This window comes from Etheostoma spectabile, chromosome 18 (genome assembly GCF_008692095.1).
Source record: "Etheostoma spectabile isolate EspeVRDwgs_2016 chromosome 18, UIUC_Espe_1.0, whole genome shotgun sequence".
Lineage (NCBI taxonomy): Eukaryota > Metazoa > Chordata > Actinopteri > Perciformes > Percidae > Etheostoma > Etheostoma spectabile.
The window spans coordinates 7967658-7984096 of NC_045750.1; the positions used below are offsets into that span (position 1 = coordinate 7967658).

Here is a 16439-nt window from a genome sequence, read left to right on the forward strand (position 1 = left end):
TTAATCCTGTCATGATCAAAGTTGTGTATTGTAAAGTCCTCACTGTATCTCACCTTGGTCGTGTCTCGCTTTACTTAATAAAATTTTTTCGTTATGCAACAAAAATCACCAAGAGGTACACGTTATTTTTAAGAGAAAGGACATGTTTATTATTGGTTGATACAACTCAACTTAAAGGTTTATTAGAAGATCCAACTCCAACAGTTAAAGGACTCTTAAACATTCCGATTTGAGGGTTATTCACACTACAGATGACAGGACACATTGCAGGTAGGGATAGATTCTACTTCCAGGTCACCTCCTCACCAGACTTCAGCTCCCTAAAAAGAACAGAAGTTAGAGTTGCATATTGCTATATAAACATGTTTCCCTTCATCACTATAAATTATGCTGATTTGAATGCATTGTAATTAAAACCTTTTTGGGGGGGTGAATGCAGTAGCAACAGCCACCATCACTTGACTAGGAAGTAAATAGCACCCCTGGTCCTTAATTCACTGGTAACCATGAGGAGGACCTGATTTACTTTTATACATATAATGTATGTGGAAAGTGCATTTTTATTCTTACCTGCTGAACAAAGCACTTTTGTTCCTGAAAGCTGTTAGCTTCTGGTCCTGCTGTTTGTCAAGGTACCATCCAATCACAAAGCCCATGGGCACTAAGATGTTCACCCAATGCTCACGGGCAAGTGCAACAAAGTTGACCATGGTTCCTACGAAAATAAACACAAGACACATTGTAACAAATTCTGTGGCACGTATTTGATACACTGATCTAAAACAGTTATGCTTACATTTGCAGTTAGAGGGAGTGATGCTTTCACATTAATTTCATATTTTATTACTACATTTACTGAAAAAATCTAAACCATTTCGACAATGTTTGGACTTTGTGCTGACAGAAACCTAAATAGTAAGGAGCTCTTTAGTCATTTCAACATGTGTCACGAGGAGCTAATTGGTATATAGAGCCTGTGTTTATTCCCCACTGTCACAGCAAATGTCCACGCACAAAAAAACACTCGACAAAGAATAGTGCAGGAAATCTATCAAAATTTAAAACACAATTACCAATACAACATAAGCGTAACATTTTTGTATTATAAAGTATGCCCTTTTAAACTTGCATAAATACAGTGTTCAGATTGGATATGCACAATATGGGTTATTTAAATGTACAAAAAATACATATATTTCACTTTCACAAAGTTTCAGAGCAAATATATGTAAATGTCAGTACAGTTACAAGTTGGTGCCATATGAGGATACGGTCTAATCCTCATTAATTACATAGATACCTTAGCTATCTTACATGAAACAGCAGCGAGTGTAACAAGGATTACTTTAAACCACATATGTGGTAACGTTAGCTGTCATTTCACCATTTACATTGTCGCTTGTTTTCCCACAAAATGGAGTTAAAATGCTGAAAATACAGCTAGCTAGCCTTGCGTACTTCAAAAACACCAACTGCACCACAGCCGCTGGCTAGCTAATCAGTTAGCTAGCTAGCATTGTGTCAGGTTTTCGTTGTTAAGGGGTTCTCAGTTAAAGTCATTATTTCTGTATTTGGCACAGTTAATATGTTAGAGTGAAATGGGTCAAATAATAAAGAGATACGATACTGGAATATGTCAAATGTTACCTTCTGTTTACACCTAACCGTGGCCTTCAGCTCTTGGCTCTTCACTCACCAGGCAGAGGACATTGGACTCTACCAACTGTGCAAACGCGACAGTGGTACTTGAATAGTAAAAACTAAATATTAACATAATGGCCCTTGTCGTGGGTTATCATATCAAAACCACCATATGAAATCATAATATTAAAGCACAATAATTAAAATGTAGTAGGACAAAATATGCATTTGATGTTTTGTCATAATATCGATTTGTATTAACACCGCCATACTTGGTATTCTCCATTGCCCTTTCACACATGATGCAGCGGCAGACATGTCTGCTAGCTAGTCGAGTGTGTACTAAAAACGCTATCCAAAATGTCTTAATGTTGGAATTATAGAAAATTAACTTATTGTGTTTCTATTTCAACAGGAGAACATTTATGTTATCTCATATTTAGTGGTACGTTGCACCTTCCTTTGTCGAGCCAAGTCACTTAGCTACATGCACACACAAGCTAAATAATGTAGCTAGCATGCTAGATCGACTTTACCGGGTAATTTGTAAACGTTGTTGCAATTGCGAACTAGCTGTGGCTTGCAATCAAACTATTTACGTTTATTTTATTAACTGCTCGACTAGCCAGCCACATAGTTAAACAGGCGACATTTAGCAACGTTGTACTATTACATCGTACAATTTCAGTTTACAGTCGAACCAGGTTTGTGATGTTTATGTTTAAATTAATTGAATGAGTTCTCAGTCGTAATCAAACTCACAAAGAGCCACACCACTTTACGTAACGTAATGCAAGGTAATACGTTTTTGTGGTTACGTTGTGGTCAGCATAACCTCATGCCAACAACCTAATTGTACTTTCAGCGTGACAACTGAAGGAAAATGACGTCCATTATCAAGTTGACAGCCGTGTCAGGGGTTCAGGAGGAGTCGGCCCTCTGTTACCTGCTGCAGGTGGATGAATTCCGCTTCCTTCTGGACTGTGGCTGGGATGAGAACTTCTCAATGGACATCATTGATGCTATGAAAAGGTAATTAATGGATCCATCATCTGATTATATCAGATTCCCCCCCACTGCGAATTAAAACAGATGTTTGATGTCCATTTTCCTCAAGATATGTTCATCAGGTCGATGCTGTGCTCCTCTCCCACCCTGACCCCATACACCTGGGAGCCCTGCCATATGCTGTGGGGAAACTGGGCCTAAACTGCACTATCTATGCAACAATTCCTGTCTACAAGATGGGTCAAATGTTCATGTATGATCTATATCAGGTAAGAAGGGGGTGTGAGAGATGTCATGTAAAGTTATTTATAAATAGAGCTCAATTGCATGATAACTGTTAACTGATTTCTTATTCATATCCTTCCTTCCACTTAGTCTCGAAATAACAGTGAAGATTTCACACTGTTCACCCTCGATGATGTGGATTGTGCTTTTGATAAAATCCAGCAGTTAAAATACTCTCAGATTGTCAATCTAAAAGGTGAGTAACTTGCAGACCGTTATAGAGTCGCCCCCGTTTGTGTATCGCAGATTCATATGTTGTTTCATATCTTTCTTTTTACCTGACAGGGAAAGGGCACGGTCTTTCCATCACTCCTCTTCCAGCTGGGCACATGATTGGAGGCACTATTTGGAAAATTGTGAAGGACGGAGAGGAGGAGATTGTTTATGCTGTGGACTTCAACCACAAGAGAGAAATGTGAGCACACACAAAACATTAATATGAAATGTGAATATATTTGGCTGTTAGTCCAGGGCCTTTTTTTAAACTCTGTTTTTGTATTGTAGACACCTCAATGGCTGCACGTTGGAGAGCATTAGTCGTCCTTCCTTGCTTATCACAGACTCCTTCAATGCTACATATGTACAGCCACGTCGCAAACAGAGAGATGAGCTGCTCCTTAGTAAGTAATCTTCACAAAACTCTATTGTAATAATTAATGGATTTAACTGCATATTTATTACATTAAATTCAAGCAACATCCTTTTTAAAGTCCTCTCTTTTTGTCTTTTCAAGACTGTTTTGTTTAAAAATGCTGTTTATTTTCATTAATATTCTTCCTTTTTTTCTTTTTTTTACTCACAGCCAATGTAATGGAGACCCTTCGTGGTGACGGTAATGTCCTTATTGCCGTGGATACAGCTGGGCGTGTGTTGGAGCTGGCTCAGCTCCTGGACCAGATCTGGAGGACAAAGGATGCTGGGCTGGGAGCCTACCCACTAGCTCTGCTCAACAATGTCAGCTACAACGTGGTGGAGTTCTCTAAGTCACAGGTATCAATCCTTTATAGAGTTTTTGTATTATTTCTTCCTTTGTTAATTTACCAGGATAGTTGTTTGGATTCAGAATCACCTTGTTTGCCAAATACAATACATGTATGCAATAACATGAACTTACTCTACTGTTTTTCTGTAGGTGGAGTGGATGAGTGACAAGCTCATGAGGTGTTTTGAAGACAAGAGGAACAACCCCTTCCAGTTCCGTCACTTGACCCTGTGCCACAGTCTGGCAGACCTGGCCCGGGTGCCCAGTCCCAAGGTGGTGCTTTGCAGCCAGCCAGACCTTGAGTCTGGCTTTTCCAGAGAACTCTTCATCCAGTGGTGCCAAGACGCCAAAAACTCTGTCATCCTGACCTACCGCACCACACCTGGAACCCTGGCCCGCTACCTCATCGACAACCCTGGAGAGAAGATGCTGGATCTGGAGGTGAGACCAGCAGTCAGGATGCTGATTTGCTGTGACAAATGCCCCATGGGAAGCTCCTGTCTCTCACATTCAGACCCAGCTGAGGAAACGACAAAAGGTGTCATTCTATCATTTGCACCATATCCATCTTTCACTTTTCTCATTATGACAGGTGAGGAAAAGGGTGAAACTCGAAGGCAAGGATCTGGAAGAATATCTTGAAAAGGAGAAAGTAAAGAAAGAAGCTGCTAAAAAGCTTGAACAAGCAAAAGAGTAAGTAGAACTACACATGGGTTGACTGGGTGCTTGAGGGTTAGATGTCTATTTTTGATGATGCCTTATGCCCGTTTGTCTCGCTAAAATGTGATTCATACAGTTTTTCCTGTCTTCTAACAGCTAAAATGGGAAACGGCAACAGTAATACAAATGGTGCTCTACCTTGCAAATTTAAAACGTTTTTTTAAACGGAAATCTCTAAATGGGTGAATGAGTCATACTACATTTAGGACAACATGTATATGCAACTAAACAAAAACACATTTTCTGTCTTTTCTGGAAATATGAATATTGTATGCATGCTGTTAATTTTTAATTCATGCACTTGCAGGGTGGATGTAGACTCGAGTGACGAGAGCGATATGGACGATGATCTGGACCAGCCAGCTGCAGTGAAAACTAAACACCACGACCTGATGATGAAGAGCGAGGGGAGCCGCAAAGGCAGCTTCTTCAAACACGCCAAAAAGTCTTATCCTATGTTCCCCACACATGAAGAGAGAATCAAATGGGACGAGTATGGGGAAATCATCAGGTACTACAATATTGATACACAACGTGAACGTCAGATTACAGAAAGATGGATACAGATAATTTACAGCTGCCATCATCAATAAACCGTGATTGGTTTCTCACAGGCTAGAAGACTTCCTGGTTCCTGAACTGCAAGCCACAGAGGAGGAGAAAAACAAACTGGAATCCGGGTTGACCAATGGGGATGAACCCATGGACCAGGATCTCTCTGTTGTTCCCACCAAATGCGTCTCCAGTGTGGAAAATCTGGAAATTAGGTCAGTGATCCTTTTAAATCTATATGACTCTGTGACAGGAACTGTGGGGGTTTAAGTTCACCATTTTAACTGCCACTAGAGCTGATCATTGGTCAACAGTACAGTGCTGTAGTGTGCTGGTGGGCCTCCATCTGTCAATGAGTGTAACTGTGTGGAAGTGTTGTGTGAAAAAAGGTTATGTCTACTCAGCAAACCTCTCCTGGATGAATAAGAAGTCTATCAGGGAGTTGGGCTGGGAATGGTAGGGTTGCAGGTTCAAGTCCCCCATACAGGGACTGGTAGGAGAAATGCCACTTCACCTCCTGGGCACTGCCAGGTGCTCTTACGGTACTGTACCCCCCCACCCCCAACTATTCATGGCGCTGGTCCAGGTGTGTGTGTGTGTTGTGTGTGTGTGTGTGTGTGTGTGTGTGTGTGTGTGTGTGTGTGTGTGTGTGTGTGTGTGTGTGGTGTGTGTGTGTGTGTGTGTGTGTGTGTGTGGTTTGTGTCCCCACTGGGGATCAATAAACAGTATAAACTATAATTATTAAATAAAATTACTAAACAATGTTTGACTATTCAGCTGTATTAAAAAGCTTGAGCCCACCTTCATTCTTCTACAGAGCGAGAATCTCATACATAGACTACGAAGGTCGCTCTGATGGCGACTCCATCAGGAAGATTATTAATCAGATGAAGCCCAGGCAGCTGGTGATCGTTCGCGGGCCGCCGGAAGCTAGTCTGGACCTGGCAGAGTCCTGCAAGGCATTCAGCAAGGACATCAAAGTCTACACACCCAAACTGCAGGAGACTATAGACGCCACCAGTGAAACACACATCTACCAGGTCAGCCTCATTGAAAGCCTGCTTCTTTTATTTTTTATTAAAGTGGATACTGTTGCCTCTCACTGATTGCATGTACAGAATAGTTTTACGTAGTAGCTTGGAATGACGCCGCACCCGAGCTGAATGCGTTCTATTCAGATTTTTCATTATGGGGTAGTTCTAGCCAGGTAAGCCATTGTTAGCAATACCTTTACACATTACATTACGCTGTTTTTGTGTGTGCATACAGACAGTTTAAAAACATGTCCATGTGATAGAACACGACTGTGTTCTATCATGTTGGGTTTTGAGCTTGGGGTACTTACCAAGTGGGAAATCCGGGGGGGGGGGGGGGGGGGGGCATGTTTCTGACTTTGACCTCAAAAATGCCAAAACTCTGAGTGCATCATAATGTTTCCTATTAAATGTGTGTTTAAATATATTTTATAAAGCAAAAATACTTTGCCGTGACATAGGTAAACCTGATAAATCTGTCTTTGTCAGCCCCTTGGCAATTAAGCCAGGACGTTAACTGCTACAAGGTTGACTTCTTTAGCAAAGGCATCAAAGCAGCCTTCCATGACAGGCCAATGTCTTCATGTCGTCTTCATGTCGTCTCATCTTCTTGCGGTAAAGGTGCGGTTGAAAGACTCCTTGGTGAGCTCCTTGCAGTTCTGCAAGGCCAAAGACACAGAGCTGGCCTGGATCGACGGCGTGCTGGACATGCGCGTGGTGAAGGTGGACACGGGTGTGATGCTGGAGGAGGGGGTGAAAGACGAGGCGGAGGACGGTGAGCTGGCCATGGACGTGGCCCCCGATCTCACCATCGACCAAGACGCCACGGCGGTGGCAGCACAGCGCGCCATCAAGAACCTGTTCATGGAGGACGAGAAGGAGGTGTCCGAAGAGAGTGATGTCATTCCCACGCTGGAGCCACTGCCTCCACACGAGGTAAGGCGGGGAACACAAGCAAAGTGGTTACGATATATCATTATATGTGAATATATGATGTAGGGGTTTTGGCAAATATGTAAAAATGAAATGTCAACATTTGTTGCTCATAAGCTTAAAGATTCTCTCCATCCTGTTGTTAAAAATTCTTAAAACTACATCTATTCCCTCTCACTGATTTAAAAAAACAAAACAACAACCCAGAATCTATGACTATGCAAAGATTTTTATTTTAAAAGTTGAAGTGCTGGCCACAATAGGTCTCAGTGAATGACAGACTGGTGTAAATTATTAGACAGTGATTGGCTCAGTATGCATTTCTGCTGCTTTGAGTATTCTGCTAAAATACAACAAATTGTTAGTTGAATTTACAGCAAACAAAATGCAATTAAAACATTCCTTTATTAAACACATTGAAAATTGAATTTAATATAAAAGGCACTACTGAAAAGCTTTTTTATTTCAGCTAACACACAACATCTCTGAGTGTCTTTCACCATTTGTCGCTGCCTTTCGTGATTTGTATATTGCGCCAGTTGACATTGTAAGGACGATAGAAAAAGGATATATTGTGCAGCCCTACAACAGATGAGTCTAAGATGCCATCAGCTGCTGCAGTCAGTGGACAAAAAACTGTTTATTTTAATGCCCTAAGACTCCATGTTGTCAGGAAAAAGGTTGGGAGACAGTTTGTTCAAGGTTAGTCGCAGCGAGAGTTAATCGCTGAACTGGTCGCCATGGGACTCTGATTGGGACGGCATTTTAACGCAATTCCACCAGTATGTGTCCTCAATGGCGTCTACGCAATTCAGACAGCCCTTGGTGTGATTGGCCTTCTCTTCTGGTCTCCGTCCAGATTTCAGGGCATCAGTCGGTGTTCATCAACGAGCCTCGCCTGTCGGACTTTAAGCAGATCCTGCTGAGAGAGGGCATCCAGGCCGAGTTTGTGGGAGGAGTGCTGGTATGCAACAACATGGTGGCCGTCCGCAGGGTGAGTTGTCCTTCCCACTGGCTCAGCGAGTGTCCTATCCATCAGCTCCCTGCGACACTAGTCACCAGTAGCCCTCAACAGGGAGCGTACAGAACACACATGGCACAGGCTTATTTTATTTTTTTGGTAAAATCCACGCAATGAAAACATTGAGCTTCTGGTTTTAATCCAAATTGGATTCATATTTCAGTCTTTGTGCAAATGAGTTGTATAGTTGATATGTAGCCAGTGTTTTAATGAGATTAAAGCACATGTACAAAACACTTAAAATAATTGTCCAACAACTCCAAAGAACTCAAAAGGCCTTTGGCTCGTCACAAAAAATCCATCCTTTCACATCTCCCGTCTGTGACCTTCAGAAACTTTTATTATACCCTTCAAAACCTCAGAAACAACTCAACAATCATTTATCATTGCAACAAATAGACAGAATACATTTCCAATGAGGATTTATTGCCTTAGATTTGGTTAACTGAGAGCCATCAGAAGTAGCGTTGCGCTGTGTGACTTATTGAGCTTCTCTCTTTGTTTGATGATGGATTGTGACATCCTGAGCAAGCGGCGCTTTTCATTGCAAGTTGTTTGTGATGGCGTAGGAAACTGCAGCTTAGTTGGGAGTCTAGAGAAACACGGGCCGAGGTTGATGTTGTATAAGGAAGTATTTCTACATGTGTTTACTGGTATTGGCAGTCAATCAAAATCAAATTGTTAGCATTGCATTTAGGTGGTATTGTTTACAATGAAATATACTGTAGTTACTGTAGATTAAGAGTAAAATGTATTTGCCCACAAAGTCAGATAAGATAACATTAAAGATAAATTTTTGTCTTGGAACTGAAACGTAGTTGGTCATAATTTCACAAAACCTGTCAAGTTAATAGTGTGTTAGTATGTATTAAGCTGTGGTTTCTAAGGTTTTAGAGGTTAAGGTTTTATTAACTTACACACTATAACATAAGGTACCAGTGCTTAACACTAAATGGAACATTAACACCAAGAGAAATACAAACCCTGATTCCATTGAAGTTGGGACATAGTGGAAGGATTTGCAAATCCATTTCAACCTAAATTCAGTTAAATACACTACAAAGACAAGCTATTTGATGTTCAAACTGATCAATCTTTTTATCGCCTCGGAACCTCGACTGAGGTAGTGCTAAAGACTATAGTGCTAAGGACTTTTTTCATAATGGAAAACCAAAAAAGACGAGTAAAGGTGAGGGGAGTCGAGCAGTTACCATGCAGTAAAAAACGCCAAATACGATGAACCTCGCCCCATACTTGTTTGTGAACGACTGATCCTTTGGGGATGCTCCGTTTGTACCCAGTCATGACCAGTTAACCTGGTCACCTGCAGAATGTTCCAAACAAGGTGTTTTGTTTTTGAGCATTCCTAAACTTTTTCAGTCTTTTGTTGCCCTTGTCCAAGCTTTTTTGGAACATGTTGCAGGCATCAAATTCAAAATGAGTGAATATTAAAAAAATAAAAAAAGTTTCTCAGTTTGAATATTAAAAATATCTTGTATTTGTAGCGTATTCAATTGAATACAGGTTGAAAAGGATTTGCATACACAACGTCCCAACTTTATTGGAATTGGGGGTTTGTAAATACAGCCTGCCTAAGTAGGATTTAAAAAAGAAAACGGTGGCAAATAAAAACAACTCACCTCAGAAGGAAGGCACAACAGAAGAATCACATGCAGAACTTAAAAACTAAAAGAAAAGGAAAAATAGGAGTGAGCCAGGATACCATCAACTAAATGCATAATTGACAAGAACCTAAAATAGTCGCAACACAGAAAAGGAAATCAAAGAGAACTGAGACCTTCAAAGGGGTGTGTGTGTGTCTGTGTGTGTTTAAATGGAAAGACTTGCAGTGGATCGCTTCATTAGACATTTAAATCCCAAGTCTGAACGGTCTGTGGGAGTGAATTGGGAGCATATTTACTTTCTAGGTCAGCAGTGTGCTCCACAGCCAGGGCTGGTACATCTATGTTTAAAGGTGAAACCATGATGTACAAAGTGTTAATGAATGGACCCATATGACCCATCTTTGTCCAGACGGAGGCAGGACGCATTGGCCTGGAAGGCTGCCTGTGTGACGACTACTATAAGATCCGGGAGTTGCTGTATCAGCAGTACGCCGTGGTATAGCAGCAGCAGCAGGAGGAGGAGGAGGAGACGCCGCAGGAGACGCCGCAGAAGAGCATGCCATGGCAATACAGAGACAATCCTTTACACGGACTCTACCCAGAGAAAAAGAGCATACTACACTCAGGCTACCTCTGCCTCAGGGGCGGCTTTAGCTGTCTCACGGCAATCCCTGTTGTATATTTTCTCTTTTTTATAATTTTTTTTTCCCAGATACCATTTTATATTGTTAGTGTACCTCCACAAAATGAGAGAGGTGGATGCTTTCCCCCGACTGAACAGACTCTAAAACTCGTCTCTGTATAGTAACATCCTGATGCACTAGATGGACTAAAGGATTCCCCTTCCCATTCTGTCATTAAAAAACTGTTTTCATATATGCTTCACTGTTAAAGGTTTTTCTCAGATGTCGACATAACAAGCACAGTAGTTCACTGTACAGTGGGCAGTAAATTAAACACCACACATACTTTCTGGGAAAGGAGAAAGAAAACCCTCTAGGTCATTTGCATTTCTTTAAACCAATCACAATGGTCTTGGGTGGCGCTAAGCTCCGGCACAGAGACTGTTGCTCTGCAAAATAGTCTCGGGAAGGAACTTGTTTTGGTGGAACATTTGCAACCTGCAAAAGAAGACGCCAAATAAAATATTAAATAAGTTAACTGTTACCTATAAGGGCACAATTCAGAAAATGTCACGATTCAATCTGAAATTTAGGCTCAAGATTCGATTCAAATTCGATTTTCGATTCAAAAGTGATTCTCAATTAAAAAAGCAATTCACAGTCTGTAAATGTAGTTACTTTTCCCATGTGATAGTATACACGCCATTACATAACTTTTTAAAATTAAAATATTAATCGATTTTTGGAATTCTATGAATTGATTTTGAATCGGATTTTTTTTTTTTTTTTTCACACCTACTGTTCACAAAATACAGTAACATGAGCTATTTAAATTGCGTTGGTTTAGACAACATGAAAGGGTCCAGAGTTTTATAATTGCACTTTCATTAAGTTGGGGGTCTTGCACGAGACAGACGGACTTTAGCTCCTAGTTTAGGTCACGTTCCAAAAAAGACTTGACCATACACTTCCAACATGCAATTTCATAGCATCCCTGTCCGATAAATGCCCACACCTCCAGCTTGTAATGCAGCATGAATTATGTAATACATTAGATGTCTCAAGACCAAACTAAGCTCATCCTGATGAACATCATCATAGTCATTTTCTCAAAATTGACAAATTTCCTCCAGAGCTGCAGGAGACAGCTAAATAGTCTTCTAAACTAGTAAACTTTGTGTAAAATTGGCATATTAAGTGAATATTTATATAGGTACATTGTTTGTTGCCAAAAATAAGTAATAAGTAATGATAGCCACCTCCACCCATATTATATTTTTTTTAGCATGTGCTTTGTGTGCTGATCACCAAACTGCCTACTAGGTCAACTAGTTACTGCGGTAACACCAGATGGAGACATTTTTCAGCTGCTAACGGCCTCTGAATGCCCATATCAAATCTGCCCATGCAGCAGGACCATCTGTAATACAGTGGCGAGATGACATTGTCCCTAAAGTGATAAAAGGGATTTAATATATAACTCAGCCTGCTATCTAGTGAGCCAGCATAACCGCTCTTCTCTTTAAATTTTAGGTAACTTGTCTCTTGCGGCAAAAAAAAAAAAAAGTGTTTACCTCCATGGCTGTTTGTGACAGGGTAAAAAAAATAATAATGAAACGGTTCAGCAGTTTGTTTTCTTATCTTTTACAGGCACACATGGATATACAGCCTCACCTCTGCTGTGCTCCAGCGAGGTCTAACCGCTGTAGAGAAAGTTGGGTGATAAGAGGGGATGTTGCTGGCGTTGAGGATGGAGGGGAAGGCAGGGTGTCATTGCCGGAGAGATGTGTCTGCTGCAGCCATGGTGGCACATTGGCTCGGTTGATTACGTTTGCACTGTTGTGTGAATCCCCGGGGTAGATCCTTAACCCAGGCAGCTGTGGAATGCCACTTTTGCAAATATACCAATACAACCCCCCCCCACCCTTTTTTCCTACTTCCTACCTCCCCCACATCTCCTTTTCATCCCCAATTGTCCAACATCAAATGTGCATCATAGTAGCAGAGACTCCTCCTACACTTATAGCCTGTTAAGCAATCACACACACACACACACACACACACACACACACACGTAGGACAGTGAAAGCAAGCAGTGTTAGTGTGTGGGGGGGGCAATCATGCACATGGTTGGAGGAGTTAGACTTGAGCACGGATGGATGGCTGGCTGACGTGCAGGCCTGTTTTTACACAGTTGCATAACATACAGTTTTGCACTTTAAAAACATTAAAATTTAAATGCTCTTTTTTAATCCGTGGCTCACACACACACTTCATGTTCAGAAACGCATCAATGGTGCCTTTTATTTATTTCTTTCCCCCCCCTCCCCTAAACCTCAGTAACCTGTGACAGACAGAAGCTGAGTGAGAGATAGAGAGCTAGAGTGGAGACAAGGAGGAGAGAGGAGCTCTTCTGCTTCATGCCAGCCCTGCCCAGTCACTGCTTTTCATTTTGATAATTGACCGGCAACGCCAGAAATGTCCATCACCTAATCCTCTTAGCTCTCATAATGCTGACTCTGTCACAGAAGCCCCTGTTTTAATGTAACGAGCAGCTAAGCCCAGAGCACAGGGCAGTCTCCCAGGGGCACTGAGGCCGCTCTGCCCCCTGGAGGCCAGTGAGAGATCTGCTCTCAACTCAACAAGTGCTCTACCAATCTGTCAAATCCATAAATCCATAACCTGGCTCCCTTGCCTTTCACACTGTACTCATTGGCACAAAGATGTACTCAAAAAAGAGCATCTTCGTCGTATGTATCATTCATCTGTGTGGATTGGAGGATGAATGAATTTAATCCCTCTTGAATTCCCGGTCTAAGCTCACTAAGCAGACCACTTAATGCCAATGACATCAATGTAATAATGTAAAAAGGGGATGGATTTCTATGAAACCTCACAATATTCAAACATAGCATAAGGCTGATAATACTGATACCAGCTCTGAAAAATGGAACTTGTCACTTTCCCCAAATTGACATCACATTAACATTTCTGGAGCTTTATTAACTGCTGCTTTTGGGCTAATCAAAGGTTGTGAATGAAAACAAAGCAGTCCGTTTGACAGAATGACAAATACCATTGTTATGCATGTATCTCACCCTCAGAGAAAATGCTTGATATTTATAGGACAATATTGTAACACTCAAATTAAGTGAGTAAAATAGCAATTCAGGAAGCCACTATTGATGAAATCTTAAAGATTAGTTTGACATGTTGGAAAATATGCACGTAAGAGCAACATGCCAGCCTCAGCCTTGTAATTTTGAGTCCGAGATATGATATCTCCCATGAAAGGGCTACAGAGGTGTCAACAAAGTGTAATTGGTTGCAAAGCTACCATTGTCAGCAGTTGCAGCTACATAAAATGTCATTGTCAACTCTTTCTCTAAATATCTGTTTCTGTGGAGTTGACTTTTAAACAATACCTCTTAATTTATTCAGTCCATCTCTTCCCTAATTCCTGCCTCAGTAGGTAATCCCCATGTGCCGTCATCTCTTTGTGGTAATGGTCTTTCAGTAGAGGAACCACTCTCGCCCACCCTCTCTTTAAGACACATAGATATGGCGTGTTGAGCAGGAATCCTGAATTACACCATTACGGAGGTGATCCTCTTATGCAACCTACTCTTCACACCCATCCACAAAGCGGGGATGCTCGCAAGCACAAATCCACCAAGACACTTCCTGCCAGATTATCCACAGTCCACAATACTGCAGCTGCCATGTTTCCTTTTTGATGAAACAATGCGTTTTGTTGGGTGCATTCATGGCTGGGACTCATCCTTGCTGCTCCCTGGCAGAGACATTTGGATGACTTAGCAATCATGTGTATGTGACTGGATATTTAGGACAGATTGCATGAGATTGTTTTCCTTGGCTTGTGTACAAACAGCGCATTGTTCTCCTCCCAGAGCAAAACCAACCAGACCAGTTGGTTGTCTGTAACTTGAGGCAATGCAGACAATTTGATCAGGAAACACGTTCTTGGATGAGGGCAGTATCAGCCTCTTAGCAAACTGCATTCAGGCAGACATGTGGTTCCAGCCAGTCAGCAGAATGCAACCTGGCTGGCCTGCTCTTTCCCCTCAGCACATCAGAAGGAGCCGGCCTTATCTGATGTGACCGAGCTGACACTACCTTGAGAGTTGTGAGGAGACCCTGCTGATGATTAATTCCCGCTCAGAAAACACGATGAGGATTCACTCTCTTTGTTTACCCTTGCAGACGTCTCTCCTAAACCTAGGATGACTCTCTGGCATGCCAAGGCCATATAATAAGGCTGAATCATCTGCAGTAAATGATGTAGCTGTGAGAATATGTATAGGCCAGACCGAGGCGTGTGGATACAGAGAAGTGACTCAGCCGCACCACAACTGTTTGTAGCCGTGCAGTTCACTTTACATGGCAGCACTCTGAGCAGTGGCCTGCAGACCTCAAACAGAATATCCTAATTAACTTGTAGAGCAACTTAATACGCATACATCAAATGTGATGATGGGTTGCCGCAGCAAAGTGCCCTGAGCAGTTAGGCGCTCGTGCCTGGCTCAAGGGCACCACAAACAAACCCACAAACAAACCCACACAAACACGGGGAGAACATGCAAACTCCACACCGACAGGCCCAGACCAGGGATTGAACTCTGCAGTGCCAACTTGCTGTTAGGCAGAGGTGCTAACCACTGAGCCACCGTGCTGCCACCGTGCATTTTAACATTTGTGGTAACTTGATTAAGCTAACGTATGTCATAAATGTGCGTAAGAACAAGATCACCTAAATTAGTGATGGCTGTGAAACTAGAATTTAACGTAGTATCCCCTCTACGACCAGCCTCTAGATTATGTAATAACGCAGAAGTCACCCACCACTGGTTTGTGTTTGTGCTTTTAGTGCTGCATTCTGTATTACCAAACAATTGTCCAATCAGTCAAACTACCACAAACATCACATGGTGACCCCATGATTTCCTGGGGTCCCAGCGTTGGTTGGTAATCCAGCCTTTATTCTACCAATTCAAGAGCGTCTTTGGTCAGACCCTCCCAAATGCCCACGTCTTTCAAGTTCTACTCCAAAGTTTGCAACTCTTTTGTCAAAAATGTGGTGTCTCAGGGTTATTTTCTCAGACTGTAACACACTCCTGTTTTTACCGACTAAGCAGTGTCTTCATGACAAGCTAACTGATCTCCATGTAAAACTGGAGGAGTGCTACCATCAAAAAGCACGTTCCAGTCCTCGTGTCAGCTTGTGAATAATGAGTTTGATATTAGCAACTCCTACTCATCCTCCTACTACACAGGGCCTATAACTTTTGTGTCCAGTATGGAGGTGTGCAGGGTGATGAAATCACACAGCAGGGAAATCTACTGGCTCATTGACTTTAATGGCCACCCCTCCACCACCACCCCCAGCTGCAAGTGAATGAAGTTGAAGAACTTGCCTTCATTTACCCTCTGCTTCAGAGTACGGCTGTAGCCTATGTCTCCAACTCGGATGATATCTTCCCAGAATGAATGGGCAGCATGTTTCTGTTGGCATAACCTCTGTGATCAGTCTGAATGGGACTCCACTGTTCTTTGCATGGGGAAAAGGTTGCTCTTTGCCTGCCTACCATTCCTTTTTGGCTCTGCAGACAAATGAATAATGAAGTTTTTTATGTGCAGCTCATTACAAAAGGCTAAGTCTCTCTCAGATATAGCCGTCTTTTTCCTTTAACCGCTGACTGCCGTTAAGCAGAAGAGTGCCCCAAACAGTAAAACCTTTATCCAGTTATTACACAGTCCTGATGCTCATGCTCAAATGATTAAAACAACAATTCTAATCACTCAAAAAGTGACAAATAAGCAGGTTTGGTAGAACTGATAAAGAGTTTATATGTAAGATATTACATATTTATAAAATATGTAAGAGTCATTTCTTTTACAGTAGCAAAAGCATATTTACTGTTCACAATAGCATTTGTCATGTAAAGAGGTTGGACAAAATAACAAAAAACACCCTGCAGTTTGTTGATGTTGATG

The 16439-nt window shown here is 41.8% G+C and overlaps 2 protein-coding genes across 4 annotated transcripts; one reads left to right on the forward strand and one right to left on the reverse strand.

The window, feature by feature from the left end:
- Positions 1–122: 122 nt before the first annotated feature.
- ndufb1 (NADH:ubiquinone oxidoreductase subunit B1) lies at positions 123–1764 on the reverse strand. Its single transcript, XM_032543907.1, has 3 exons — positions 1648–1764; positions 571–715; positions 123–320 (listed from the first exon to the last, which is right to left on the reverse strand). The coding sequence occupies exons 2-3, from the start codon at positions 708–710 to the stop codon at positions 284–286; spliced, it is 177 nt and encodes a 58-aa protein (XP_032399798.1). The 5' UTR covers positions 711–715; positions 1648–1764; the 3' UTR covers positions 123–283.
- Positions 1765–1922: 158 nt separating this feature from the next.
- Positions 1923–10682, forward strand: cpsf2 (cleavage and polyadenylation specific factor 2). Of its 3 annotated transcripts, none has more exons than XM_032543896.1 (15): positions 1923–2086; positions 2507–2673; positions 2759–2918; positions 3025–3130; positions 3220–3349; positions 3439–3554; positions 3737–3924; positions 4067–4357; positions 4509–4609; positions 4944–5147; positions 5251–5403; positions 6006–6228; positions 6844–7158; positions 8015–8149; positions 10211–10682. In XM_032543896.1, the coding sequence occupies exons 2-15, from the start codon at positions 2525–2527 to the stop codon at positions 10301–10303; spliced, it is 2364 nt and encodes a 787-aa protein (XP_032399787.1). In that variant the 5' UTR covers positions 1923–2086; positions 2507–2524; the 3' UTR covers positions 10304–10682. The 3 variants fall into 3 exon arrangements, with proteins under 3 accessions (XP_032399787.1, XP_032399788.1, XP_032399789.1); XM_032543897.1 differs by lacking the exon at positions 1923–2086 and adding an exon at positions 2093–2345; XM_032543898.1 differs by lacking the exon at positions 1923–2086 and adding an exon at positions 2420–2438.
- The last annotated feature ends 5757 nt before the right edge of the window (positions 10683–16439 follow it).

Coding starts and splice junctions, on each gene's coding strand:
- cpsf2 (XM_032543896.1), top strand. CDS start 2,525: ATGACGTCCATTATCAAGTTGACAGCCGTGTCAGGGGTTCAGGAGGAG. Junction 2,919..3,024: donor TCATGTATGATCTATATCAG/GTAAGAAGGGGG, acceptor CCTTCCACTTAG/TCTCGAAATAACAGTGAAGA. Junction 5,148..5,250: donor GAGTATGGGGAAATCATCAG/GTACTACAATAT, acceptor GGTTTCTCACAG/GCTAGAAGACTTCCTGGTTC.
- ndufb1 (XM_032543907.1), bottom strand. CDS start 710: ATGGTCAACTTTGTTGCACTTGCCCGTGAGCATTGGGTGAACATCTTA. Junction 321..570: donor AAAAGTGCTTTGTTCAGCAG/GTAAGAATAAAA, acceptor TGTTCTTTTTAG/GGAGCTGAAGTCTGGTGAGG.